General features: G+C 34.4%; 3 protein-coding genes across 6 annotated transcripts; 1 reads left to right on the top strand and 2 right to left on the bottom strand.

Moving 5' to 3' along the window:
* On the bottom strand, window positions 2,289-5,257 carry LOC109724524. The gene is made up of 2 exons (XM_020253386.1): window positions 4,361-5,257; window positions 2,289-2,660 (listed from the first exon to the last, which is right to left on the bottom strand). Exons 1-2 carry the CDS (start codon window positions 5,115-5,117, stop codon window positions 2,551-2,553), a joined length of 867 nt encoding a protein of 288 aa, XP_020108975.1. The 5' UTR covers window positions 5,118-5,257; the 3' UTR covers window positions 2,289-2,550.
* On the top strand, window positions 11,088-18,389 carry LOC109723962 (beta-glucosidase 22-like). Of its 4 annotated transcripts, none has more exons than XM_020252513.1 (13): window positions 11,088-11,319; window positions 11,708-11,771; window positions 12,951-12,997; window positions 14,580-14,655; window positions 15,170-15,241; window positions 15,907-15,994; window positions 16,076-16,334; window positions 16,430-16,545; window positions 16,957-17,177; window positions 17,280-17,305; window positions 17,384-17,486; window positions 17,757-17,844; window positions 17,928-18,389. In XM_020252513.1, exons 1-13 carry the CDS (start codon window positions 11,164-11,166, stop codon window positions 18,154-18,156), a joined length of 1,545 nt encoding a protein of 514 aa, XP_020108102.1. In that variant the 5' UTR covers window positions 11,088-11,163; the 3' UTR covers window positions 18,157-18,389. The 4 variants fall into 4 exon arrangements, with proteins under 4 accessions (XP_020108102.1, XP_020108101.1, XP_020108103.1 ...); XM_020252512.1 differs by having other exon boundaries at window positions 11,089-11,319; window positions 12,939-12,997; XM_020252514.1 differs by lacking the exon at window positions 11,088-11,319 and having other exon boundaries at window positions 12,247-12,997.
* Window positions 18,450-21,785, bottom strand: LOC109723964 (universal stress protein PHOS34-like). The gene is made up of 4 exons (XM_020252517.1): window positions 21,569-21,785; window positions 21,354-21,448; window positions 19,186-19,304; window positions 18,450-18,825 (listed from the first exon to the last, which is right to left on the bottom strand). The coding sequence occupies exons 1-4, from the start codon at window positions 21,768-21,770 to the stop codon at window positions 18,738-18,740; spliced, it is 504 nt and encodes a 167-aa protein (XP_020108106.1). The 5' UTR covers window positions 21,771-21,785; the 3' UTR covers window positions 18,450-18,737.

The following is a 27,636-nucleotide window of genomic DNA, read 5'->3' as shown; positions in this document are numbered from 1 at the left end:
AGGGAGANAAAAAAAAAAAAAAAAAAAAAAAAAACGAAGGAGACGTGTAGGGATGCAACGGATCCGGGTTGGTGGAGCTCCTGCTCCGATCCGCCCCGATGGGACAGTAAATGGGAGAAAATAAACGAATTTGGGGCAGGAAAGGGGTAAATTTTACGATCCGAGACGGATTCGGGGCAGAAATCGGGAGAAATTTTGACTCGCAAGCCCCGAATCCGCCCCGAAAATTATTTATATTTTAAAAAAATATTCCTAAAAAAATAATATATTTACAAAAAAGTTCAAAATACAAATAACTTAGTATTCTCATTTCTAATGTATTTGAAACTTTTGAATTTTGTTTTGAATTATGATTGATATTTTTTATTTTTATAATTAATATTGTTAAATTATATATATAATATTATTAAAAATTATTAATTTATATTTTACAAAATATTAATAATATTATAATTTTATAAAAAATATTAGTTGGCGGGGCGGATGCGGGGCGCCGGTGGAAAGCGGGTTACGAGGCGGGGCGGATTATGGGATGTATCTTTTAACCCGTCACGGATTTGGAGCGAGAGGCGGGACGGAATTTTGCTAGTCGGGGCGGGAGGCGGGACGGGGCTCCCGCCCCCAGATCCGCACCGTTTGCATCCCTGGAGACGTGGGACTTTGGATGGATCGCTCCATTTTATCGTTTACACAACATGATCGATTTGTATATTTGTAAATAAAATCGACTAAATATATATATGAAATGATTAGATTTTTAATTTAAAATCTCGAATATCAGTCATTAATTTTTATTGATATAAGCATATATTATGTGTTTTACCGTAAGTGTTGATTTGTATTGTTAATAACTTCTTTCGATTTTGAAAGATATAAAAAGAAAAATCAAAAGCATTTTGAAACTCCTCTCTCTTGGTGCAGGTTTTTTTTTCTTTTTTTCTTTTTTTAAATATCAGTGGCAATTCTCACTATTATTTTATAGCTGCGTAGGAAGAAAAATTATTAGATATTTTTAAAATTTTGAAACTTTTCAAAGCACTCCGTAGTACAGGTGTAAAGCAAACCCTATAAGTTTCCTATAGTTCATATTTTTTTACTAATTTTGTAGGAGTTTATAAACCTTTGAATCTAAAATTATAAGATTTAAACCCTTAAAAAAAATAAAAAAATAAAAAAACAACGCATATTTTATTTTCTTAGAATTGGATCCATTGGATCCAAGAATTGAACTCCTTTGAGGTTTCAGTATAATAATAATAATAATAATAATAATAATAAGACAAGCAAATTAATAGGAATCACAACTCACAGGCCTGCTATGAACGGGAACGAAATCAGAATTCAATCACAAGGGGGGCCAAAATATATACAAATAAAAATTTTAACAGATAAATAAAATTTTAACTACTCAAATTTTTAATAAAAAAAAATTAGTGATTAGATAATTAATGTTAAAGAATATTAAATTTATTTCGTTAATTTACAGTCGCTTAACTTCTAATTATTTTATTTATATTATTCTAATCAAATAACTTTAAGAATTTTATTAAATCTAATAGTAATTTAGTTAGAATTTAATTTTTTAATTTTTGTTAATAAAATAATAACAACCAATTACTAATATTCAACAGAACTATTAAATTTAGCATACTATTTTATTTAGTTAAATAAATTAGCTTATCAAAAATAATTAGAAAGTTAAGAACATATAAATAAAATATTTAAAGTTGAAAGGATTTATTTTAAAATACACTGTAAATAAAAGGTTCTTAGCGTATTTTTACCTATAAAACACAAGAAAAGAGAGTGTTCTGTACTAGCACTAAAAATTTTTTACAAGATAGATCTCATAGGCCCATATATTTAAAAAATTAACTAAAAATTTATAAACTACCAAAGGACTATAAAGTAAATATTGAAAGTTGAGAGGGCCGTGGCCCCTTTGGGTCTATTAATAGACCCATCCCTGGCTATGAATATAAACATTTATAGGATGTATGGATAGTATTGCTCACTAAGTTTTTCGCTGCCCATACCAGTCTACAGATAGTGTAATATAGAGGCTCGCGCAAAAGGCGACAGGATCATCTTCTTCATCAAAAAGATCCAGAGATACCATGAATTGTCCAGAGATTGATCTCTCCACTTTACTAAAGCCACAAGTGAATGCCAAAAAGAAAAAGAGAAAAAAAAGCTAGAATTTTTTTTTTTTTTTTTTTTTTTTAAAGAGCTGAGTTTCTCTTTGATATCAGTCTACTGAATACACATACACAAACAAAAAAAAAGTGTGTGCAAGAACATAAATATAAATTTGAGCACACAATACAATAGCCATCAAAATAGGTTATGTGTTTACTAGAGTGCTATTTTATATAACAAGCACTTCATAAATATCTATCTATTGCCGGTATGTACACCACAACAAGAAAAAGAAAAACTTACTGCATTTTGCGATGCAACCTCAACACAGAAACAAAATATACAAAAAAAAGTAAAAAAGAAAAAGAAAAAAAAGCAAGCCAAAAATACTACTAAGATTGCGAGAAGTTGTCACCGCAAAGGAGCCGTCATTCTCCAGTCGTGCTTCCGGCGTCTGCATCTGTGATGACTCTTTTGCTCGGCAAATTCATTCTCACCTATGATCTCCATCCGATCTATATCTGGCAATAGATAACAGCATCAGTAAACGAAGAGGCGTAAAATCAAATTGAGAAATTTGAATTGCACCGGAACATTGGTTAAATAAGCATTGAAACTAGAATTTACTCTTTTGCTCTAATATCTTCATTACATAGGGTTAAATTGGGAATTCCCTGAAAGGCGAAAGGAGTTATACAAATTATAGAGTTGTTATGAATACACAGATATAGAGTTGATTAACTAAACCCACATTCATGTCCAGTTAAGTATTATACCAGACTACACAACGGATGTCAATGTTAACCAGCAAAAGCAAATCTAAGTGCAAGTCCTGTGATTCAGGTTTAGAAGCTCTAAAGTGATAAAAAATGGAGGATTTTGAAAAGAGTCAGGAAAACATATGTTAAGAACCCTTAGAAAATCAATTGTTTTGCTATGGCTGTGCATGTAACTCTATTCTATTCTCCAACAACATTCAAATACACAATATTCCCAGGATTACAGATTAGTTACCATTATTCTTACGAGAAAACACTAAAAATTTCATTATTCGATCCTCTTCACATCTACCTTTCTCCGTTCTTTTTGGATCACATATTTGACCAATTGCTCCAAATTCTTAAATCCAACACTTCAATTGAAAATTGTTATCTAAATTCCCACCAAGATTTATTTTCCTCCATATTGTTTCAACTTTAGAAACTGAAACTTATGGCTAATACCTCTAAAATCACAGAAATACACATAAATGGGATATGAACTATCATATAACATCAAAAACATGAAACTTAATCCACATTACCATACTTGCTCCAAGGGGCCGTTTGGTAGGATGTAATTGTAAATGCAGACTAGTTCGAGACGCATGCATTTGTAAATACGACAGTTACAACAGTTATAATTACATATATCTTATGTGGTTGGTTGTAGTAGAAAGCGCAATAAATATAAATATATGTGCGGCTGACAAACGTATTTATAAAATTTTATCATTTTATATGTGCGGTGGAGAGATTACCTCCTCTATGGGGGGAAATCTATTTGAAAGATTATTAGGAAGATAAGCTTACCTCTATTTAATATTATTTTCTCCAACTGCTGCAGTTGAAAATGTTGAAAATGTGGTCAATTTGGACATAGTTCCAATTGGTGCAGTTCGAATTGTGGCCAATTTTTGTATAGTTTCAACTGTTGTAGTTGAGCCTCTTAGTGCAGTTTCAACTATAGCAGTTGAATTCAAATGCATAAAATCAAACGACAAATTTGAATTTATATTTAGTTATAACTGCAATGCAGCTGCAACTACGTGCAACCAAACAACAGCTCCTAAGTTCTCTTCCTAATCCACATAACTTCTAGCCACTAAAACTCAAACTCCCTTTACCACCTTCTGTGCAAGCAGTAACTTAACAGCTAACATAAATTCATATGGAGCAAAATATCGCAGCAGAAAACTTCAAAAATAGGAAGATCAATTTCATGACTTATACCGTCGCAGATAATCTTCATGTTTTCTTATGTAGGAAATCTGAGAGAAATAGAGATTCAAAGTTCCTCAAGACTAAAGTAATCCAAGGCTTAGATACAATAATATCTTCAAATTGCATCTATTCATCTTCCTAATGTAAACAACTAGCAGTTTAGCATATTGCCTACATGCTATCAAAGCTACCGCATCACAATGGTTAGCAAATATTGAAGCAAAAAAGGTTTGTTATACCTTCAATGTGTTCCCCCCAGAAGAGGAGGCGGCCGTCGTCCTCCTCCTCGTCGAGCTCATCGCCGTACCCTAATTCGCCATCGCCCCTGTACCCCGGCTCGCTCCCGTACCCGGACTCGTTACCCTGCGACTCGGAAGCCGCAGCTCCTCCTCCTACTCCGACGACCAGCTGAATCGCCGCGAACGCCGAGGCCTCCCTCTCCAGCGCCCCTTCGCCTCCGCCTCCGCCTCCGAGCTCCTTACCCTCCCCCCTCCGGGGGATCCGCGCCTCGCTCACGTCCGAGCACCAGCTCCCCCCGTCGCCGTTCGCGAAGAGCTCGCCGCTCGAGTCCGTGCCCCCCGCCGGGAGGGGGAAGTCCGAGCACGTGGCGTACGCCGCCGACGCACCGCCGCCGCCGCAGCCGAGGCGCCGGGGAGCGCTCCGGTCGCTGCTCCGCCCCGACACCGACCGCGACCCGCGCCGCCGCCGCTTCCGCGCCGTGAGCCACCGGAGCCGCTCATCCCTCGGCTTGTGATGCGGCGGCGGGGGCGGCGGCGTGGGATCTTCGAGGAGGGTGAGCTTGGAGAGGTCGAGCGCGTCGGCGGCGGCGCGGGGAGCGGTGGAGCGGTCGGATCGGCAGGGCTTCTTGGCGTGGAAGGGGCAGGATTTGGAGGGATCGACGCCTAGGGTTTGGATCTGGAAGGGCTTCCACGAGTGGAGCTGGAGCGCCACGGACTCCACGAGGCTGTGGCGCGAGTTCATGGCTCGCGGCTTCATCGTCGCCTCGCGGGATCCCGCATGCCCACTCCTCTCTCCCTCTCCCCCTCCCCCTCTTGGATCGGGCAATTAGGGTTAGGGTTAGAGTTTGGGAGAGGAAGACGAGGGCGGAGGAAGAAGAGGACGAGGCGGGGACTAGGCGGGGGTGCTCAAGCGGCTTTTCCCTTCTCTTTTTTATTATTTTTTTTTTTTTTTTTCTTCANTTTTTAACGCTTTAAAATTTTATAATTAGCTACATAGTCCGAAAAAAAAAAAATCATTTACAGCCTACTAATTTTATCGGATTAATTGCATACATACACGTCCCTGCAAGTGCAAACATGGTGAATTACTGATATATCCCTACAAAACTCAACTTTCATAAGTTATTCCTACAAAAGTCCTAATATATTCAGATATGTAGAGTTGTGACTAGTTGTGAATGACAATTTTGTCCTTGCCCTCTTCCTCTTCCTCCTCTTTCTCTTCAGGCTGCGAGAGCGGACGGCGGCTGCGGCGACGGCGACCTATTCAAATAAGCAATTGGTTTCTCGTCTTGAGACAATACTGCTCCTATTCCGGCGCCACATGCATCAACTTCTAAGGTAAAAGATCGATCAAAGTTGGGCATAGCTAATACCAGAGCGGTAGTCATAGAAGTTTTCAACAAGGGCTAATTGGGATTCCTCGCTCCACCGAAACTGATCCTTTTTTAATAAGTCGGTTAAGGGCTTACTAATCTTTCCATATCCTCGAATGAACTTCCGTTAGTAACCCGTTAGCCCTAAAAATCCCCGAAGCTCTTTAATCGACTTCAGAGTAGGATGAAACAACAGGTCGACCGGCATCGAAAGGAGAAGGAATATGCCATAGGAGATTGGGTATACCTCAAATTACAACCCTATAGGCAAACCACTGTGGCTATAAGGAGGAACCTATAATTAGCTGCGAGGTATTACGGACCTTTCCAAATTGTGGAGCGCATCGGTCCAGTCGCATATAAATTGCAACTACCTGAGGGTTCAAGGGTGCACCTAGTGTTTCATGTGTCTCTGCTGAAAAAAAGTCCCCCAACAGCTGTTCCAACTTTACCGCACGTGCCGACTATAGGAGAAGATGATGAGTTACTGACAGAGCCTGAGAAGATCCTGGAGAGGAGGATGGTAAAAAAGGATAATAAGACTGTGATCGAAGTGCTGGTGAAATGGGTGAACCTTTTCGAGGAGCACGCTACATGGGAGGATTACGGGGTTCTCAAGAGTCAGTTCCCTTCTTTTGATCCTTGAGGACAAGGATTAGATTAAGGGAAGGGGAGTGTTACATCTGCCAAGTAGGAGAGGAGTTAGGGTTAGATGTAGAAACAGAGTAATTAGGGAATGAATAAAGGAGAAGAAATAATGGAAGCTTAGCTTTTCCTTGTGGGGAGCCTGGGAGCACGAACAGGTCAACCATGGTGATCGAAGGAGCAAGGAGTTCATGGGGGAGTGGTGCCAGCAAAGGGCGATGTGATGGGGTAGAAGCTCAGAGCAGGGCGGAGCTTCGGGTCGGAGCCAGAGGATGGTGGAGCGGATAAAAGGGGCGAGCCCAAGACCTGGCGGATTGTGGATATTGGGAGGAGAAGGACCCGGAGACCACTTACCCGGCAACAGGCTATCCTTGGGCCAGATCGGTTTCTTTACAGGCCCACGTTCCATCGAACTCGACCCACAAGGAGGCAGAGCAGCCCAATTTATAATTCGATTCTCAATTAGCACTGTCTAGTTTTATTAATCGCATTTTAGTCCATTATATAGGGGAACAAATAGGCAGATTGTAACCTAACTAGATTTTTATGGAAAATTGTTAAGTCTCTGCTTTTTCTTATCATTTTCTTCCTTCCTCTCTTCTCGCCTCCATATCTTCATCTATCTATCTCTCTCTTCATCTTTCTTTCTTGCTCAATCCCATCCTCTCCCTCTTATCCTTGATCTAGCTACGAGTATTTGGGCAGGTAATCGTCGAGATACCGATTTGATTAGACCATCATCCTTCACGCCGTCCTCGTCTCAGCGAATTATTATCATTGACGGGTTGCGTAGAGTCAGGTACGTAACATCGGGGTTGCGACTAACGAGGACGATGAAGAGGCGGAAGGCGAAGGCACGGCCAATGCCGTTGGAGGCGCCCGTGACGACGGCCCACGCAGGCACCACGACGGCAACGACGATCGGATCATCGACGATAACAATAAGGAAGAAGAAGAAGAAGAAGGAGGAGAAAAGGAGGAGGAAAAGGAGGATATGGAGAAAAAAAGGAAGAAGAAGAAGCAGGAGAGGAAGAGGAAGAAGAAAAAGAGTTAAATTGTCAATTCACATTATTAATTAACCATGATTAAGTATTTTAACTGTGGTTAACGAAATTGCTCTAACGGACCCTAACGGCAGGAATATATCTGAATATATTAGAACTTTTTCAGAAATAATTTATGAAAGTTGAGTTTTACAGGAATATATTTATAATTCACCATATTTGCAAGGACATGTATGCAATTAACCCAATTTTATTTATCCAACTCAATACAATTTAAAAGACAATAAATAATTCATCGACTTTCGTTATTCTTTTATTTATTATTTTTTTAAAAGAAAGAAATAGAATCATTTCTAGTAAATGATTCACCGTATTTTTTTAATTAGTTGTTCAAATAAAATTTTAAAATAATTATCTGATAAATTAAAAATTTTTATAAAATCATCTCTCTTTGGAGGCTTTTTTTTAATAATAAATATTAAGTTATTGTTAAAAAAACCCCTCAAAAGAGAGACCGGAGAGAGAAGGACGGTGAAGTGATGAGACGAAAATGCCCCTACTAAATTTCAGAATTACATGACTACGGAAAAAGACTCGGGAAAGGGGCCAAAGGGTAATTTGCAGTGTTTTCGGGTATTATTTCTTTTTTTTTAATCAATTTCAACCATGCCCCTATAAAATTAAAAATATAACAAAACCCTTATAAATTTAATAATACCATATTTTTTTAAATATCTACTTTGAAATTTTCAAACATGCCCAAACTGTTAAGGCCTCTCTTTCTATTAGTTGGGTTAAAATTAAAATAAAATTAAAAATTAAAAATTAAAAATTAAAATGCCTATTTTATCCTTGACTATTATAAATTTTTTAAAGAGCAAAAGCATGGGTTCAAAATAAAAGGGATTTCAAAGCCATCCCCAACTTTTTAAATTTCTTTGTTTATATAAAGATAAATATTTAATAAATAGTTTAAATAAATAAACTAATATTTAATTCAGATCAGTTAAATATTTAACTGTAATAAGCTTTATTAATATCTTTTTATAACATGTATTGGATCAGTTAGCTTGGATATTTACGTTAGTTTAGTTTAAATAGTTAAATTTGTATTATGCAAAATTTTACTCGGTTTTAGATTATAAACTGTTCGAGCTAATTATTTTAGATTAATTTAAATTCTATAGAATCTTTTAGTTCAATGATTAGTCTAAATTTTCAAATTTCTTTTACTTCAATTTATTTTAGAATGCAAAATTTTAAATTTATAAAAGCTTATTTACATGCTAGTTTGTACACTATTCCAATTGATTTTCTTAACTTACATTATTTTTATAGTTGTATCAATTTTTTTTTTGTTGCTTCTTTCTAATCTTATACATAATATTAAATCATTTTATTGTTACTTCAAATTTGGTAAGTAATTTTGTACTGCATAATTGATGATAAAACTTTGTAATTGTTCAGTTGTTCTATTCTTCATTCTCTCTCCCTTTATAAAAAATTTAAAAAAAATTAGGAGCATAGAACAAGATTTAATAAGATAAAAATACTATTCTTTTAGATTAGACTATACAAATTTTATAAAAATCAATATGAGAATCTAACTAAATAACTTACACAGATTTCATAAGTAGGTCTAAATAAGTATATTAAAGGCTTTTTTTAATTAAATATCTTAGACAATAAAGGTGCTACCTAATTATAAATTTTTAAATTCAAAGGGTATTTAAAGAAGTTATAACTTATTAGTGAGAGGTGGAAAATTTAAAAGGGCAATTATGAAAAGGCTAAAATTGGTATTTGATTGGCATTAGTGTAGATTTGAACGAAAGTTATTTTGAAGGATAATTTTGAAAGTTTGCGGTATTTAGAGGAGTATCTAGAATATTTTAATTTTTATAGGGGTACCTATCTAAATATATGGTTTTGGAGGAGTACATAGGAAATTTTTCCTTTTTTTTTTTTGCGGGGGGTGGGCCCGGGGGGTGCTAAGTTACAATTTGTCCTCAAACTATTACGCCGTAAACATTTTGGTCATCCAACTTTTTATTTTGATTAAAATATAATTTTTTTTTATTTTTTTTGTTGATTAAAATATAAAATTTATATTTTATCCTCTTAAAATTCAAGTTGATATATTAATTCCCCCACCATCAAGATTTTTTTATTATTTCATTTATTTTTTATAATTTATATTAAAAATATTCTTCAAAATAATAAAAATATATTAAAAATTATTTTTTTAATAAAATAAGTAAGAATAATTTGGTCATTTTGCTCTTCATTAACGCCAGCACACTTGAAAATATTTTTAAAATGTTAAGGGGGCAAAATATATATTTTTGAAAGTCAACAAAAAAATTACAAAATGGGTATTTACAATTACACGAGATTTCCTGTATTTTAGCCTTTTATTTATTATAATTTCTAATTCGAAGTCTATAAATTATTGCAATAAAGTTTGACAACTCAATTGAATTGACTAAATATTGATATGACATTGTTATGAAAGTGATATGATATCTTAATTATTATCACATTATTAAACAGAACATTATTACATCACATTTACATTAACGAATATTAATATTTAATCGGTTAAAATTAAATTGTGAGATTTAATTGTAATAATTCAAAAAATTCCATCAAAAAATTATAAAAATTAAAATTTATGAACTAAAATATAACATATTATAAAAAAAACAAAAATTGTAAAAAAAAAAAAATTAAAGGACTAGTAGGTGAAATTATTACAATCCAAAAGGCCAAAAGTGAGTTGAAGCTTTGTATTGGTCTTTGTTTATTTTATTTCAAAGATTTTGGAATGATTTAGATATCTATGTAGAGTCTATTAAAAAACTAGTTATTTTTGACATATTAAAACTCTATCACAATTATCCGTCACATCTCATAATTTAAATTATCCTAAGTAATTGTCTGCATCTAACTAAGAATTCTAGTTACGAAGAGATTTTATATATATATAGTTGATATTCTACAACTTCTAAATTTTTAATTTTAATTTTTGCAATTAAATAATTTTTTAATTAGATTTTATGTCTAAATTAGATATTAGCACTTAATTAATAAAATTTTATTCGCTATAAACTAAATTTAAACTATTAAATTTGGGGGAAAAAACTATTAATAATCTGGCGAAATTGCTAAATTTTTTTTTTTCCTGAAATTACTTAATTTTCAAAAATTAGGAGTAGAAGGAGTTTCAACCTTTGTTAGTTAATTTGTGAATTATTCGCGAATTATTGAAAATCCGAATTAAACGGTTCGTTTATAAATTTTTACCAAAGAAAAAAAATTATTCGCAAATTTTTAGGCCAGCCGAATAATTCGCTAATTATTTCCAAATTATTGAAAATCTAAATAAAAAACTTATAATTTTTATGTTTAAATATAGATTATTTTATATTTTATATCTTATATTTTATAATTTATACCAAATTCATTTTTTAAGCCAAATTTTTCAACGAATTTAAAAATTAAAAAATAAATTTTATATGTATTATACCCGTACCGATTTATTGCTGAATCCGAATTAACTAACTATGATTTCAACCACAAAAAAAAAAAAAAAATAACTTGAGGGGTTCCTTTCAAAATAGCATGTCGTTGAGGGGGGCTTCTACATATTTACCGACACTTATCCCTGCCACATACATTTAAATATTATCTCAATAGAAAAAGAGGGGGTTGAGGTTAATACTCATTTATGTGTGTGTTTGTGTGTGTGTGAGAGAGAGAGAGAGAGAGAGAGAGGATGAAGAGAAGCAGTGGAGCCTTATTGTTACTGCTACAACTTGTTTTGTTCTCTTTACAAGAGGTGGGTTTGAGCCTGCATATTGGGGAAGTGGACTTCAGCAAAGATCAGTTCCCACAGGATTTTGTTTTCGGAGCAGGAACCTCAGCTTACCAGGTGAGTTTACTTCTTATCTATCTATCTATCTATCTATATATATATATATATATATATATATATATATATAGAGAGAGAGAGAGAGAGAGAGAGAGAGAATTAAGCTCTTGTACTTTTAAAAATATGATTTGTACATCACTATTAACGGTGTGTCCCATTCAGTTCTCTTTATTAGTATTATATGAATTTTAAGACGATCTAATGATTAAAAAAATAAGTATATATGTATGTATATATATCTTTTTTTGAGAAATTTTTTTTTAATGCTTTTTTATTCTGTTTGGAGAGATGTGCTTTTGCTTTTGATGATTTGATAGCAAGTAGAAGAGATGATGATATTTAATTAATGTTGCATGCATTTGATTTTATGTGTGTGTGTGTGTTGTAGGTTGAGGGAGCTGCTAATGAGGATGGGAGGAGCCCAAGTATTTGGGATACTTTCACTCATGCAGGTGATCTCTCTCTCTCTCTCTCTCTCTCTCTATTTATGTGAAAGGACATGCCTCTCAACACTTGTTTGGGGGGAAAAATGGACAAAAATTTGGTGGGCACCGTCCCTAAACTAATTTGGGGACAATGCGGATGGACGCCATGTGGCCCGGTCCTGCATGGAAGGAAAGAAAAAAAAAAAAAATTTGATGCCCTGTGTTTTTAGAGAGAGACAAAGCAGCATAGAGAGAGAAAGGAGGGGGACAGTCGGATGGGCCACATGGCGCCCATCCGCATCGTCCCCAAACTATTTCCGAACTAATAGTTTGGGGACAGTGCCCACCAAATTTTTGTCCGAGAAAAATCTTCTTCATAACAATTATTAGGCATAAAAGATGCCCCAAACTAATTATATGGATAAATTGCACGGTTGGTCCTCAAACTATGAGACGGAGATAATATTTTATTTTCTAAACTTTAATTTGTTATAATTTTTAGCTCGAACTTTACAAATGAGATAAAAGGGGCCCAATCAGGGAGAATATGATAATTGAATATCAAAATGCATGATATTTCTTCTTGTACTTCAATACAATGTGAAGACAATTGATTGAATGTTGTAATTCTATGTGGATTAATAACTCTAACAGAGAAGACTTTCTCTTGTTAAGGGGATAATGGTGAGATGTTGCTGAATATATAAATAAAAATATCATTATTCGACGGCTTAAGTTTTTTTTTAAGGTACATGCATGATTATTATTCAGCATTATTTCACATGTATCAGAGTTGGAGGTCCCAAATTTATTTCTCGTAGATTCGGGCTTCTTCCATTTATACAATGTTGTCTTTATTTCACCGATGGAGAGGAATGAAGTGGTTTTAGGTTGTAAATGTCTACTTCCTTTGTCTGGTTTACCGTAACTTTACCTTCGATTGAACGAAGCCAATTACGAAAAATAAAAACGAGAAAACATAATAAAATATTAACATATCTCTCACACCTCCAACTTTTTCTCGTTATTCACATCTTGCCAAACAAATAGCATAATAGAAAACCTTCAGTTCCACGACTATACGAATTAACAATGAAAAGAAAATAATTTTTACATGAACTTTAATCTATCTGAATATGTATTTCAATCTGAACTTTACCTTCCATATTTGATGAGCAATTTGAACATGACAAGGGGGGATGCCAGATAACAGTACAGGAGATGTGGCTTCTGATGGCTACCACAAATACAAGGTATATATGGCATATATAATTATTCCAAATCATGTTTTGATATTTTATTCCAATTATCATATCTATAAATAATTCGAATGCTAACGCTGAGCACATATCGCACTGGCTCAATCTTTCGAATAATATGATATCAGAACTAATTCTAAACCATTCGTTTTACGAGGCTGTAGGTTTGATCCCCCACCTTCAATATTAATAGCTTAGCTTTCTGCCAGAAGTGTTCTTTTGAGTCTGATATAGATGGGAACCAATCTTAAATGGCCGAAATTAGAAATTTGTTTTATGAATTATCTCTCTTATGCAGACAAATAACATTTGCATTGTGAATTCATGGATGACAAAATTCATAACACTTGATGCATAAAGTTTAGTATTTGGTGAGAGAGTAGTACCTGCATAATTAATAGGTAAAAATATATAAAGCTTACATGAACTACGAATCATTTTGAATTGACTACTCGGCCTTTCAAGATTTTGATTTTACTAGTCAACCTTTCAATTTATTTGATTTAATTCAGTCAATGATACTTGGACTTTAAAATTTAAACTAATTATTTACTTTAATGAGTATATAGTAGTAAAAATTGCATAAAGTATGCTAACTAAATCTGTAAAGATACATGACGCATTTAAATTTTGAAGTTAAACTGCGGCTGGCTGATTGAAATCAAATAAATTGATGGTTTAGGCAGTAAAATCAAATTTTTGAAAGATTGGATAGCGAAATCAAAATGATCTATAGCTCAGATAAGTTCTATACATTTTATCTGTTGGAAATAATAGGCAGCGGAAACTTACAAACCGGATAGCCAACGTATCCGGGAACCGAAATCGAATCGGGTTGCTCGTTTTACAAGCCTTCTTGGATCGTCCTTGTCTCGATGCTTCTGGATCTCCCACGTTTCTCGCCTTCTTCCACGCGTACGCTTTACGTCACGTAACGGATCGCCTTACGTCACGGATGCCAATCGGAGAGGGCTACCAGAGTCCTCTCCTATGTCCACACCCTAAAACCCCGGGAACGTAGGTGGAAATCCCAGAGAGGAAGATGAGAGAAAAGAAGGAAGATTTTGTGGATTCTCTAATTAGATCGTATTATTTTTCTCGTCGTTCCCACGGGAGAAAACGGGGACGTATATATAGAATAACGGAACCCCTAAATATCCTGAATCTCATTAGGATTAGGATTGAGATATTTATTAACATATAATAAATATCCATTATAAGATATGTTTCTTAACTGATAAGAAACATATAATTTATACTTATCCTAAACTTATTAGGATAAATCATGATCCACAACTTATGTGGATCGGGTCAAATCATAACCCGCCAATGTGGACACACCATATGGCAACATTATCTAATTACAATTATCTTTTTAACTTCTTTTAGAATTGGGAGTTTTACTCCCTAAACCTGATCCTGACTCAAACCTGCCCCTACACCCCTCCCCTCTTCATGTCTTATCACTAATCAAGCTTAGGGGTTCAATTTTTCCATTGGAGCCCTTCGATTATAGAAGAATAACAAAAATGCCACTTAGCATGCACTAGTTTTCCTATTTGTGATTATTTTTCAGGAAGATGTGAAGTTGATGGCAGAAACAGGACTAGAGGCCTACAGATTCTCCATTTCCTGGTCAAGACTCATCCCAAGTACAGCATCTTAAACTTTTTCTTTGAACATATCAGATTTGATGGTGTAATAAAAGAAAGGGGTTAATTTCATACAGATATCTGCAAACATAGTGCATGACAAATATATCACTACAAAGTTCAACTTTCATATGTTGTTCCTGCAAAAGTCTTGATGTTTTCAAATATATTCCTGCCGTTAGAATCCGTTAGAAAAATTAAGTTAACCATAGGTTAAATACTTAACCGTAGTTAGTTTTTGATATTTTTACCCTTCTTATATTATACTATTATGGCTTTTGGAGGGACATATTTGTGATGGTAAAATTGAAAATATAAATAGTTCTCTAACGGTTCTTTAATGGTAACAAACCAGAGGAATATATTTGAAAACATCAGAACTTTTGTAGGGATAACATATGAAAGTTGAAATTTGTAGGGATATATTTTTTATTCACTATGTTTGTAGGACATGTATGAAATTAACTCTAAAAAGAAAACTAGTTCTAATTAATGATACACAATTTGTTTGTAGATGGGAGAGGAGATGTTAACCCTAAAGGAGTGGAGTACTACAACAATGTCATTGATGAGCTTGTAAAACATGGTAAGTTTATCTAATTTTATTGTCACTAGAGTAAACACATATGCTTGTGTTACATGAATGCTCTTACTTCATGGACATTTGAGTTTTAGTAATGCAAAAAAATTTCGTGTTCTCTCGAATACATAACATTAAAACACGGTTTTTTGGCAACTAAAGCTTGTAGAGACAAATAATTGTTTCATATAATTTTATACAATATCAGAGCAGGAGATCCAAAGTGGCTCAAGCTTGTATACGAATGGCTTAGTAAATAAGAAAAACAATATTAGGAGATACCCTGAAATTGTGTACTTTTAGGTCTTAGCAGATCTAACTGGTAAGCATCAGCATATCAATACCCTATATTTGTACAACTATAATTAAGCACATTGTAATCCTTCCTAAGAAAAGAGAAATTCTCTCATGAGGCCAACTAATAAGCGTCGATATTTTAATTTGAATGTTCACTGTTTGTTAAATCAAACATTCTGATTCCACTTAATCCCAACAATTAATGTACATAATTCACAAGTGCAATCCTATGTACATTTCATGTGAAACTTAGTGCAACACAAACATTGTATACTGTACTTTTTACTGTAAACTTATTTCAGTATTATATGCACTAAGGTTGATGCTCACATCAAGGTATAATTACTAACTTATTTTTGTTTTTGCAAAAATAGGAATCGAGCCACATGTTTCCCTCTACCATTTGGATCTTCCGCAAATACTAGAAGATGAGTATGGAGGATGGTTGAGCCCTAAGATTGTGTAATATTTCATAACATCTCAAAAATTTCCTTTCCTTTTACCTGAAAGATTAGACCTTTAAATGCTAACTACAATGATCAGGGACGATTTCACGGCGTATGCCGACGTCTGCTTTAAAGAATTTGGCGACAGAGTTCGGCATTGGACTACTCTCGTGGAGCCCAATGTAATCGGGATGGCGTGTTACGACACCGGAATTTGGCCGCCAAATCGATGTTCCTATCCGTTTGGGTTGTTGAACTGCTCGATCGGTGATTCGACCGTTGAGCCATATATTGCAGTTCACAACCTGTTATTAGCACATGCTTCAGCCGTCGAGCTATACAGGACAAAGTACCAAGTGAGTCATTATATTTTACTTAGTTATTAGTTTGCTCAATTCGACATGATCAGCTCCAATTTTTTGGATCTTGTTGGTTTGGCTTTTGGATGTAGGCTGTACAAAATGGATTAATAGGCGTAAATGTGTACACTTTTTGGTGCTATCCATTTTCGAATTCTACGGCGGATAAGGAAGCAACCAAAAGAACAATTGATTTCAATGTGGGCTGGTGAGTCTAATGCTTTTAAGCTAAGTGCAACAATATTATGATTATGGTTATAGGGTCTGAGGATTAGGTTCCATCCGCGCACGCACGTAGTGCGGTGACAAGGTTTTGGCACAGTACGACCCCCTGTGCTGATGGCACGGCCCGAAACTCTCCTTTTCTTAAATTTAATGAAGTTTAGTGCATAATTTTCAATAGATTTTGTCGACATTAGAAGCAATTCACTCAATTAGTCAAAATAGAGTTGGCGCTGACGGAGTATGCTATCTGCATGGAGCAGCGTGACAAGGTCCGAGTGTCACCGTACCGTGCCAAGATACTTAAATCCTCGACGTAGTCCTATATGATTCACTACATTACATATTTCCTGTCACTATTCGTATTCGAATGCAACAACAAGGTGTCTATAATCAGGATTTTGAATCCTTTGGTTTTCGGAGACTACCCAAAAGTCATGAAGACGAACGCCGGCTCGCGAATTCCGTCCTTCACCAAGGCCCAATCTAAAAAACTGCAGGGTTCATTCGATTTTATCGGGATAAATCACTATACTTCCGTTTTCGTCGTCGACACCTCTAACGGCACAGGAGAAGGCCCTCGTGACTTCATGGCAGATATGTTCTCGGCGCTGACAGGTACAGTTTTCTCTCTTTTCTGAAGCCGGTAATAGAAAGTTTGCAGAAATTCACGGTTCATTTTAAGCATAATCGGTGGCTGATAAGTTCATAATGATGCAGTTTCTAGGAACGCGACGCCTGGTCAGGTAAATTCGCAATCGTTCGTTTGCTAGCTTTTGTTTTCATACTTGGTAGAGATTGCTTACATTGGTTTCTGAAATCAGTTTGATCCGAATAAGAGAATAGTCGATCCGGACGGTTTGCAGCATATGCTAGAGTATTTCAAGGATGTCTATGGAAACCCTCCTGTTTACATCCAGGAAAATGGTTAGTGTGTTATCAGTTTACTTGGTGTGCATATTTTTTTAGTAGTTGTTGTTGAAAGAATTACAACCTAAGGATAGTTATCTAGATATAACTAGTTTAGATTTCAGCATCTAAGTTTCGTGAAAAGAGTTTTCGATTACATAACGGTGTAAATGAGCTGAACACAAGCGACTTAGGGTTAAGCCTAAGCGCATTAGATGAGTTGTCAAAATTTGTGCTATATAAAACCTTAATCAGGATTACATTTGCTGCGACACTTTTTTTAACTAGGGTATGGATACAAAAATGAAACTCTCCACGACACGCCGAGGATCGACTTCTTGAGCAGTTTCATGAAAAGCACACTCAATGCTATCAGGTAACAAATGCTGGTAAACTAAGCACAATTTAGAGAATGTTTGATCACATTTGAACTAATTTGTTTCTGTTTTGATTTAAAAGGAATGGAGCAAATGTGAGAGGATACTTCGTGTGGTCGTTCATCGATGTTTTCGAGTTTTTGAGTGGGTATGAAGCACCCTGCGGTCTCTACCATGTCGATTTTCAGGACGAGGATCGTAAAAGGCGACCGAAGCTTTCCGCCAAATGGTACTCCGATTTCCTGAGAAATAATGGAACAAATTTTCTAAAGACACCTTCTCCACATACTACATCCCGCGCGGAACAATAGTTTGATTGAATGTAAAAAAGGCACCATAGTTTGAAATGCATGCGGTCGAAAACGCGGCGTTTTATATAGTTATCTGCCACAGCTATATTTCCAACTTGGGTGTAATTTCAACTACAACAGTTACGCCACCTCATGCAATTCCAACTGTAACAGTTGGACACAAATGTAGTGATTCAAACACTTGTATTTAGATTTGCATGCAATTAAAACTACAATACAATAGTAATTGCGCACAACTGTAACTGTACTACCTTTTATATGCAATTTCAAAATGTTGCTTGAACAAAAAATAATAATAATAATAATGCTTCTTATTAGATATATATATTCAACTGCACCTAACAAAGCAAATTTATTTATACAATCATTTGTCTGAGACGACCACCGAGCAAAAGTAAACGGGCGCATGGTTCGAAAGCCGACTAACAAGTTTGATGCTTGACAAGAACAACAGACTGGCACATTACCCCATTCAGCTGTCAACTGAGGAGAATTTCATTCACAACAACATCAAACTATACAATTCACAACCTAGTTCTCTATTTTGCGCTCGATGTACGATGGCGTGGTGGAGATTTTGTTCAGTGCTTCGACTTGGGTTTCTTCACGATCATGACGGTGCAGTGCGCGTGGTGAGCGCAGTAGTCACTCACGCTGCCCAGAACAGCTCTACAGCAATATTCAAGAGAAATGTAATGTTTAAACACAGCAATAAGAAAAAAAATGCAAAACCCAAAATAATGTGCAGATATTGAGATGACAACATTCTTAAGGAGCGTTCTTACGGAGCTTAACCCCGAATTGCTTAATTTGAAAGAGTATATTGTTTTAACTTTCGCATAGGCGAATAACATAAGTAAACAAACTAAGAGAAGAACAAAAAAATTAATTGTGATATCTAATAAAATGCTTGAGACCATAAAGAAAACAGAGTTTGGGAAATGATACAGCAAAAATAATCTAACATTAATCTATTACTGATCAAGCTGAAATAGTGCAAATGAGATTGCAATGGAGAATGTTCCAGACCTTTTAATTGCTCCATAGCCATGGCTTCCCACAACAAGTATATCTGCCTGGTGTTTTTCAACTGCTTCACAAAGAACATACCTCGCATCCCCCTCCACAACTTCGACAAGAGCACTAACCTGTGATGATTCAACAAAATCCCAATACAAAAATTATAGACATTGGAAATTTATCTACTTACATATACAAACATATATCCCTGCAAAATTTGAATTTTCAAATATGCCTTTTAGAAACTTAATTTCTGTCATAGGTACCCCTGTCCTAGCAAAAAAAGTCTCCTTTTAGCCAAAAAAAAGTCTCCTTTTTTATTGATAGAAAACCAACTTCCAACCATGAATTAGATGTCTCTCTCAACTAAAGGGTATTTTTGATAGAAATTGTAGATTTTAGAGTTAAATATCAAAAATCCAGATTTTACACGGGCATATATGTGGCAGTTTTATTGGGTTAATACATAAGTATAAGCCTCTTCAAACTTTTACTGAATGAAATGTTGCCTACCGATCCATTGTACAACCAGATAGACATCAAGAGCATGAGAAACTGCTAATACATGCATGAATCTAGAAGAAAGGGCCATATGTTTCACTGATGAAGAGCATTTTTCTGCAACTTATCTTGTCTATTACTCGATAGATAGTTATTGCGACTTGTGCCCTGAATCTACTAAACTTAACATATCTAGACAATGTTCAAATGGTGAGGTTTGTCAGTTCAGATGCTTTGTCATTGAAAATGAAGTGGAAGTTCAAAGGGCTCCATTGTCATAAAAGCATAGTACTTCTACTTGACAAAGGATGAGCAAATTGAAACCTCTTTCCTATAAAAACGCGTAGGGCCATATGCTAAAACTAAACGAATTGGACTCGCTGTCCAATATCTCCTAAAGTTGCAACTTATAGAAGAGCTGCTGCGAAAGAGGGCATCTCCCATCACATTGTAGGACGAAAGATAATTGTCGATGGGATGTCAAAATCCCCAGCAATCCTGCTTCTCTGATATAACCAAGATGGAGAAGCTGCAAAAACAAAAAAAGAGTTGGCTTTTCCTGTGGCTCCTGTATACTCAGTTCTCCCAGTTTTTAAGATATCTTCTCTGTTCAAAGTTTGCACCAGTACATCTTATGTATTGCGCTAAACATACACTCTGAGAAACCACCAAAGAGGATTAAACTGGGTTACACCCATGTTGTTCTGCAACTGAACCTATTTTACATTTGAAATCAGGATCTATTACTGCCACAAAACACAACAAAATTCTCCAAAATCTTAAGACTGTAGCAAGTAGTAAGATCTCATGGGCCTATTGGCCCTGTGAAGCTATTGGCCTTATGCAAAGTTCCTCTTGAGTAGTTCTGTAAGAACCAGTGCAAATAATGATTTTCTCCCTGAAAATCCTCTAGTAGCTTGTTGCTAAAGCTATAAGCAGTTCGCAGGCTTCTGATTTTGGGAATGAGAAGCTTATTTTAGTTTTCTTTTTTTTTTTCTTTTTTTTTTTGCTTTGGCGAGAACTTAAGATTTTCTTGCTTGCCAAACGCCCACGAACCTGTAAATTCTTTTAGGGTAAATTCCACCATAGGTCGCCGCACTTTTAATTGAGTTACAACTTTCCATAAGCCAACTATAACTTGAACTTTCAACACCCCTCTCATCCTCTCTACTATCAGAGGAAAAAAAACACTGCATGTGCCCGGTGCATACATATATTTGTGCACCGTGCATCTGTCGACCCTTGGTCCTCTCTCATATCAATTATTATCATCCATCAAGTTGTAACCTTTTCTTACTTAAATATTGTATGGTTGCACTGGAAGTATGAGGCAGAAAAAAGGCTGATAGATTCGCGGTGCACAGTTAGAGAATGCAGCAGGTGGAGCCAATAACTTTTTCCCTAAAAGTAGGCAGCGAAAAGGACTAAAGTGAAACATTTCCAGGTACATGGGTATCTTGAATTTCCAATTAAAAGCACAGGGATCAAAGTGCAAGTTAGACCTAAAGTTCCTGGATCATTACAACCTCTCTGTTCAAAACAAGATCTAACTCATATTCGGCACCTAAAATCCCTTTAAACAACTAAATATGCCAACAATTTACCAATCTAAAACCTAAAGTAAAGTCCTCTTATATCAACATCAAAACAAATAACGAGAAAATAGGATAAATTACTGAATTGGTGGCGCAGAGCTCCCTCGCCTTCGCCACGACACCCGCTGCGATCGCCCTCAGATCCGACTCCACAAACGGCAACACATCCGGAGCCCCTGCACTCCCGCAATACCCACCCAATTTAATCTCGCGTAACCGCATTACTCATAAAGAAATCCCAACCCTAACCCTAACCCTAACCCTAACTCTAACCCTAATGAGATCGAAATGGTTACCGGGACCGGCGAGGTTGACGACGTTGGCCGGCGAGGGCTTGGCGTGGACGATTACGAGGTCGATCCCTGACGCGGCTGCGCCGCCGCCGAAGAAGCGGCGGAGGGTCCACCCGAGAGCGTAGTAGCTGTGCTCGCTATCCTCGATCCCCACCACCATCACCGTCCTCCTCTTCGTCGTCTCCTCCGCCGCCGCCGTGGCCATTTTCGCGATCGGAATCGAAGAGGTCGCGAATCCCGAGACACGGAATGCGTATTCGCTTTTAGGACAAGTATATATATATAGAGAGAGAGAGAGAGAGAGAGAGCGAGCGAGGAATTTTTTTTATAAATAATCTTATTAATTTTTATAATTATAAAAATAATTTTGTTAAAAAAATAATTATAAAAATAGTCCTATAAATGCGGTGAATGATTCATCGCATTTATAACTTCTCATTAGGAGTAAAAAAAAAATAAAAGCGGTAAAATATTCACCGCTTTTATCATTATAAAAATATAGAAAAAAATGAAAAAAATAAAGAAAGCGATGAATGGTTCACCGCTTTTAAAAACGGTGAATGATTCACCGCTTTTATTAGACTATATTTATAAATAAAAATTTAATAAACTTATTTTTAGAATAAATGTTTAGGAAAAGACTATTACACTAAAAAACCCGCGAGCGAGCGTATGTTTAGGAATTAGGACTTGAAAAAGGTTGGTGAGGATGATCGCATGAATATTTCTATGCGGTGTTTAGGAACGACCGTTCGATTTGGGGAACCGAGTGCTAAGGACCGTTCGTATGTCGCGTGATAGTTACGAAGCCAATGTTCATTTTACTTCTCAAAACTATTTAAATTCGCTGTTTGGGGCCTCAATCACGTTGAAGTATTTTTATATTGGCTAAATTACACTTTTGATCCTCAAACTATAACCGGATGACATTTCCGTTCTCCAACTTAATTTATAATAACTTCTAACTCGAATTTTTTAAATTATTAAAACCATTCGATTATGAATTTAAATGGAGTCAAGAGAACATAAAATTTGAATTTTAGATCAAAATCCAATGTATAGTATACAAATTGAAAACATCCACAAAATTGATTACAACAAAGTGCAGTTAAACCCTCATTGTTGTTAATTAATAGAAATTAATCCACAAAAGTCTATGTTTTAAAAAACTAAGGGCCTGGTTTAGCATTAAGGGTAAGGGCTACCTAATGTTATTGAATTAAATAGAATTTGGGCCAAAACACACAAAATATGCTATTTATTTTTCACTAAAATTAGAAAATTTATCTTACTATCGAATCAGCCAATCAGCACGACGGATAATCATTTAGGCACATAATTTTTTTTTAAATTTTAGGATAACACGTTAAGAGGGTAAAACTGTTACTTCACCCCAAATAATTCCTCCCCATCTACCTATATTAATTAATAAAAAAATTGTTACTAATTAATATATTATTTATTACTACTAATAATTAACCACTTGATTTTTTACTCTAATAAATATTTACTTAGCTATTAGAGTAATTAATTTACTATTTATAATTAATTAGCTAATTAAAAATTTTGTTATTTTATGTGTTTATACAATAACTAATATTGTATATTGATTAACCAACTAATATTTTAACCAATCTAACTAAATTAAACAATTAACTAATTATGTTATTCATTTATTAATCAATTAATTTATTTACCTAATTCATTAATTTATTAAATTATTTATGGTTAGTTAGTTTATTAATTAGCAGTACTAGTCATGGTTAATTAATTAGCAGTTAATTAATATATAAATTAATTAACTAATTAATTTTATAGTTATCTAACCATATTTATAATTAATTAAGTTATTAAATTATATTTTTAATTAATATTTTCACGTTTCCAAACAATTTTTTTTCTCGAAAATAATCATTTTTTTTTCAAACACAAGTTTGGACTAGTTTCTGTTTATTTCAGGAGCTGTACTTATATAAAAAATAATCAAAAATAGCTTATTTTTGAACCAAATGATATCCTTTATTAGGATACATAATAAAATATATTTAATCACACTTTTTTCTGTATATAATACATAATATCTGGGGTAAACTTCAAATACCACCCTTGTGGTTTCACACTCTCTCTCTTTAGTACCCTATGGTTTAAAGTGTATCAAGTTAGTACCATATAGTTTCATTTTTCTCTTTTTATTATTCATTTCACTAATTTTTTTTCATTCAATCAGTGACAAAGTTAAAATTAAAGGGTACTAAAGTAAATACTTGATAAATCTAGGTAGGGTATCTAAAGTTTTTTTTGTATATAATTTAACGAAATATTAACAGAGAAAGAAAAATCAGTGACAAAGTTAAAACTAAAGGGTACTAAAATAAATATTCGATAAACCTAGGTAGGGTATCTGAAGTTTTTTTTTATATAATTTAACAAAATATTAACAGAAGAACTGACGAAAAAAAAAAATCACAGAGCACTAAATTGATGCACTTTAAACCACATAGTACTAAAATGAAAAAGTGCGAAACTATAGGGTACTAAATTGATACAGTTTAAACCACAGAGTAAATTTCAAACAGAATCTAAATTATTTTTCTAAATAAATAATTGTCCACATTAGGGATGTCAATGGGTATGAATATCCGAAATTTTATCCGAATTCGAACCCGAATGAAACCGATATATCCGATGCTAAATGGATATAGATTCGGATGTGGATATCAAAAATAAAAATCCGATGGATATGGATTCGGATATGGATTTTGACTGTACCCGACCCGAACCCGAACCCGACTCGAACCCGACCCGAACCCGAATTTATATTGTATTATATATAATATATGTATAAAAATTTAATGTTATATTTGAATTTGTATTTTAAAACATTTAGATTTAATATAATATATTTTGAAATATTGAACAAAAAAATAATTATTTCGGGTTCAATTTTTCGGGCTCGGATTCGGATTTCGAATTTTTTGTCGGGTTCGGGTTTGGATATGAATTTTTAAAATCCGTCGGGTTCGGGTTCGAATTCAGGTCTCGGGTTTGGAATTAGGGATGCAAATGGATCCGGGTTGGTGGAGCTCCGCCCCGATCCGCCCCGAATGGGGTGGTAAGTGGGAACAAAAAATATAAAAAAATATAACCCGCCCCGATCCGCCAAGTAAATGGAGCGGGAGGTGGGAGACTCTTTTCTTCCTTCAATCCGCCCCGATCCGTCAAAAATCTGGCTCCCGCCCCGATCCGCCCGGAATGGAGCGGTAAGTGGGAGCCAAAAATAAAATAAAAAGTAACTCGTCCCGAATCCGCCCCGCCCCGATAAGAAATGGAGCGGGAGGTGGGAAAACTCTCCCGTCCCCGGATCCGCCTCGTTTGCATCCCTATTTGGAATCAGGTTCGGGTTCGGATTCAAATTTTTAAAAATCCACCCCAAATCCGACCCGTTGACGTCTCCAGTCCACATCAACAATTTTGTTGGTGGGCAGCGTACAAAAAAGAAATGGCCAGCAGATGCTTGTGGATGACTCAGATGGCCACTACCCATTCTAGTTCTAGATCATAATGTAAGTATGTAACACAAAAGCCACTTTATTCTTTAAAAATTGGTCCTAATAATTACTAGGTGATGTTTCTTTATAGGCCCTACTTGTTAAATATAAAATACTAAAAAGATCCCAATTTACGCTTTAAAAAAAATAATTATTATTTTATATAATTTAATAGAATATCAGAACAAGAAATTTGAAGTTCAAATCTTGCTCCTAATATAATTTATTTTCTTTCATTCAATTTACCAAAAAGTCTCCGGTCTAAGTATGAAAAAAAAATATTAAATATAAAATATTAACACAGTTTTTTACTAGTTTAAATTTCTAAAAATAATAATTATTTCATATAATTTAACACCGCTAACAATCAGATCTCGATAGCAATTAGAACCAAACATATATAAATGAGATTTATAAGTTGCTGTTAAATTTAGTTTTTAATTATTAAAAATACTTCTAATTATAAACAAAAAGTACCAAATGGTATGATTCGTTGTTGACGTGACACTAATCTCAGTTTCCAATAACAAAACTTAATTAAACTAAATAGTAAAAATTATAAATCTGATTAAAAAATTGGTAGAGAGTCAAAATTAAAAAAAAAAATCAGATAAATATATATTGTGACTAATGGTGCGACTAATCTAAATAACTTTATTGGTCAGTAGTAATTTTTTTATATCTTTTCTTATATCTTAATTAATACATACAACACATGCTTATGAACAAGTTGGAATTTTATAAGTGCACTTCAAAATCAAAACAATAATAACTAACAAAACAATTGATTTTTTTTTTTTTCTTTCTCAAACTGCGTTTTTGTTAGCTGGATCCAGTAAAGGAATTTACAAGCACGAAAACTTCAATTTACGTCCCTGTGGTTTAACACATTTTTAATTTTGGATGTATCGTTTGAAACATTTTATTTTATTATCCTATAATTTTATTTTTATCTTACTGTTAAGATATGTCATTAAGTAGGATATTAAAATGATAAAAGTTATACATCACAGGGTAGTAAATTAATATATCTTGCAAACGACACGATGACAAATTATAGTATTTTACCAACTTATATTTTTATATAGTTATTCTGTGATTTATAAAATATATCAATTTACTATCTACTTAACAGCATATCTTAATGATGAAATAAAAATAAAAACATAGGATAGTAAAGCGATCGAACACTTTTAATCACAAGGTACCAAGCTAAAATGCTCTAAATCACAGGGGTTAATTTGAAGTTTTTCCAATTTAGAAGGACCAACATATAATTTTTCCCTCCCTCTTATTTAATCTTTCATCTTTTTTATTTTAAAATCATATAAATTAAAATTTTAGAATAATCATTTGTCATAAATGCTAAAAATAAATAATAAGAGAAAAGAAAAGAAATTGTGAGAGAAAATTATTTTTATCATTTAGAGTAAAATTAGAAAACATAAATAAATAATTTTTTAATTTTTTTTTTCTTTCCTGCATGTAATCTCATCTAATTAAATCATGCTTTAACCGTAAAAAAAAAGTAAAATATTGCCCTTATACCTTATTAATATATTAATAAACTTGTTATGTACTTAAAAAAATGAACAAATAAATTAATCAAAAACTTTAACATTATATTGTCCGCGGTTACTAATGTTACCATACACAAATATAAATCAATCGTAAGTTTCTGCATTACGGGTGTATTTGTTTACCGAAAATGAAAAAGAATAAAGTGATTTTTGAGCATTAAATGTGCATTTTAATTATTTGATTCATTATAATTTTGCCTTCCGTTGAAATTCAAATCCTCGAAAATAGTGTAATTGATTTCGACCCACACAAAAAAGAGTGAGAAAAAAATAAATAAAATACTAATGACGAGAAATTTTAATTTTTACGCTATTGACTTTCGGTCAAATAAATAGTAAAACTAAAAAATTTTTCAATTTCATAGCTGTAAAAAAGACAAATGAATTTTCACCGAATACTCTATAACTTATTGGAAAATTAATCTTAATCTGAAATTCACTTACAGTGAAACTAATGACTACTGCTACAAATAATTCACAATTAATATAATTGATGTGCTTATACGTGAACAAAACGCTCAAAAAATATTAAACGAAATTAAAATGTTTTTTTAAACACATTAACTGTATATAAAAAAGTCAAATATTACTTAAATTTTTACTTTTCCACGTAACGTCACGTGTTTATACGTTACAAGTAACGCCCACTTTTCCAACCACATCACTCCTTATCACGTGACACGTGATCTCTTCTTTAATGGCCACCCACATCCAACGGCCCAAAATCGACGACCCAACGATAACGACCGTTGAAATTTAAAAGTCTATTTTATTCAAAAAATTGATTTTTTTAAAAAAAAACTGTTGCATTTGACTCGCCCGTTATCTTCTCTCGGCTCCTCCACCGTCCGATCCTCCTTCGGTGGGCTCGAACTTTCGCGTCCTGATCGTCGGATCACGCGCTTCGGTAGAGCTCTAGAATTAGTCCCCTTCCCATTATAAA

This window comes from Ananas comosus, linkage group 18 (assembly GCF_001540865.1).
Source record: "Ananas comosus cultivar F153 linkage group 18, ASM154086v1, whole genome shotgun sequence".
Lineage (NCBI taxonomy): Eukaryota > Viridiplantae > Streptophyta > Magnoliopsida > Poales > Bromeliaceae > Ananas > Ananas comosus.
The sequence above is the reverse complement of the archived record's forward strand: the minus strand, read 5'-3'. Positions and strand labels throughout refer to the sequence as shown.

What these genes read in the sequence shown, in the direction of transcription:
- LOC109724524 (XM_020253386.1), bottom strand. Translation starts at nt 5,117, where the DNA reads ATGAAGCCGCGAGCCATGAACTCGCGCCACAGCCTCGTGGAGTCCGTG. An exon ending in CTGGGGGGAACACATTGAAG is followed by an intron (nt 2,661 to 4,360) that starts GTATAACAAACC and finishes ATCTATTGCCAG; the next exon opens with ATATAGATCGGATGGAGATC.
- LOC109723962 (XM_020252512.1), top strand. Translation starts at nt 11,164, where the DNA reads ATGAAGAGAAGCAGTGGAGCCTTATTGTTACTGCTACAACTTGTTTTG. An exon ending in TGATGAGCTTGTAAAACATG is followed by an intron (nt 15,242 to 15,906) that starts GTAAGTTTATCT and finishes TTGCAAAAATAG; the next exon opens with GAATCGAGCCACATGTTTCC. An exon ending in TGTTTACATCCAGGAAAATG is followed by an intron (nt 17,487 to 17,756) that starts GTTAGTGTGTTA and finishes TTTTTTAACTAG; the next exon opens with GGTATGGATACAAAAATGAA.
- LOC109723964 (XM_020252517.1), bottom strand. Translation starts at nt 21,770, where the DNA reads ATGGCCACGGCGGCGGCGGAGGAGACGACGAAGAGGAGGACGGTGATG. An exon ending in CGTCAACCTCGCCGGTCCCG is followed by an intron (nt 21,449 to 21,568) that starts GTAACCATTTCG and finishes GCGGGAGTGCAG; the next exon opens with GGGCTCCGGATGTGTTGCCG. An exon ending in GGCTATGGAGCAATTAAAAG is followed by an intron (nt 18,826 to 19,185) that starts GTCTGGAACATT and finishes ATATTGCTGTAG; the next exon opens with AGCTGTTCTGGGCAGCGTGA.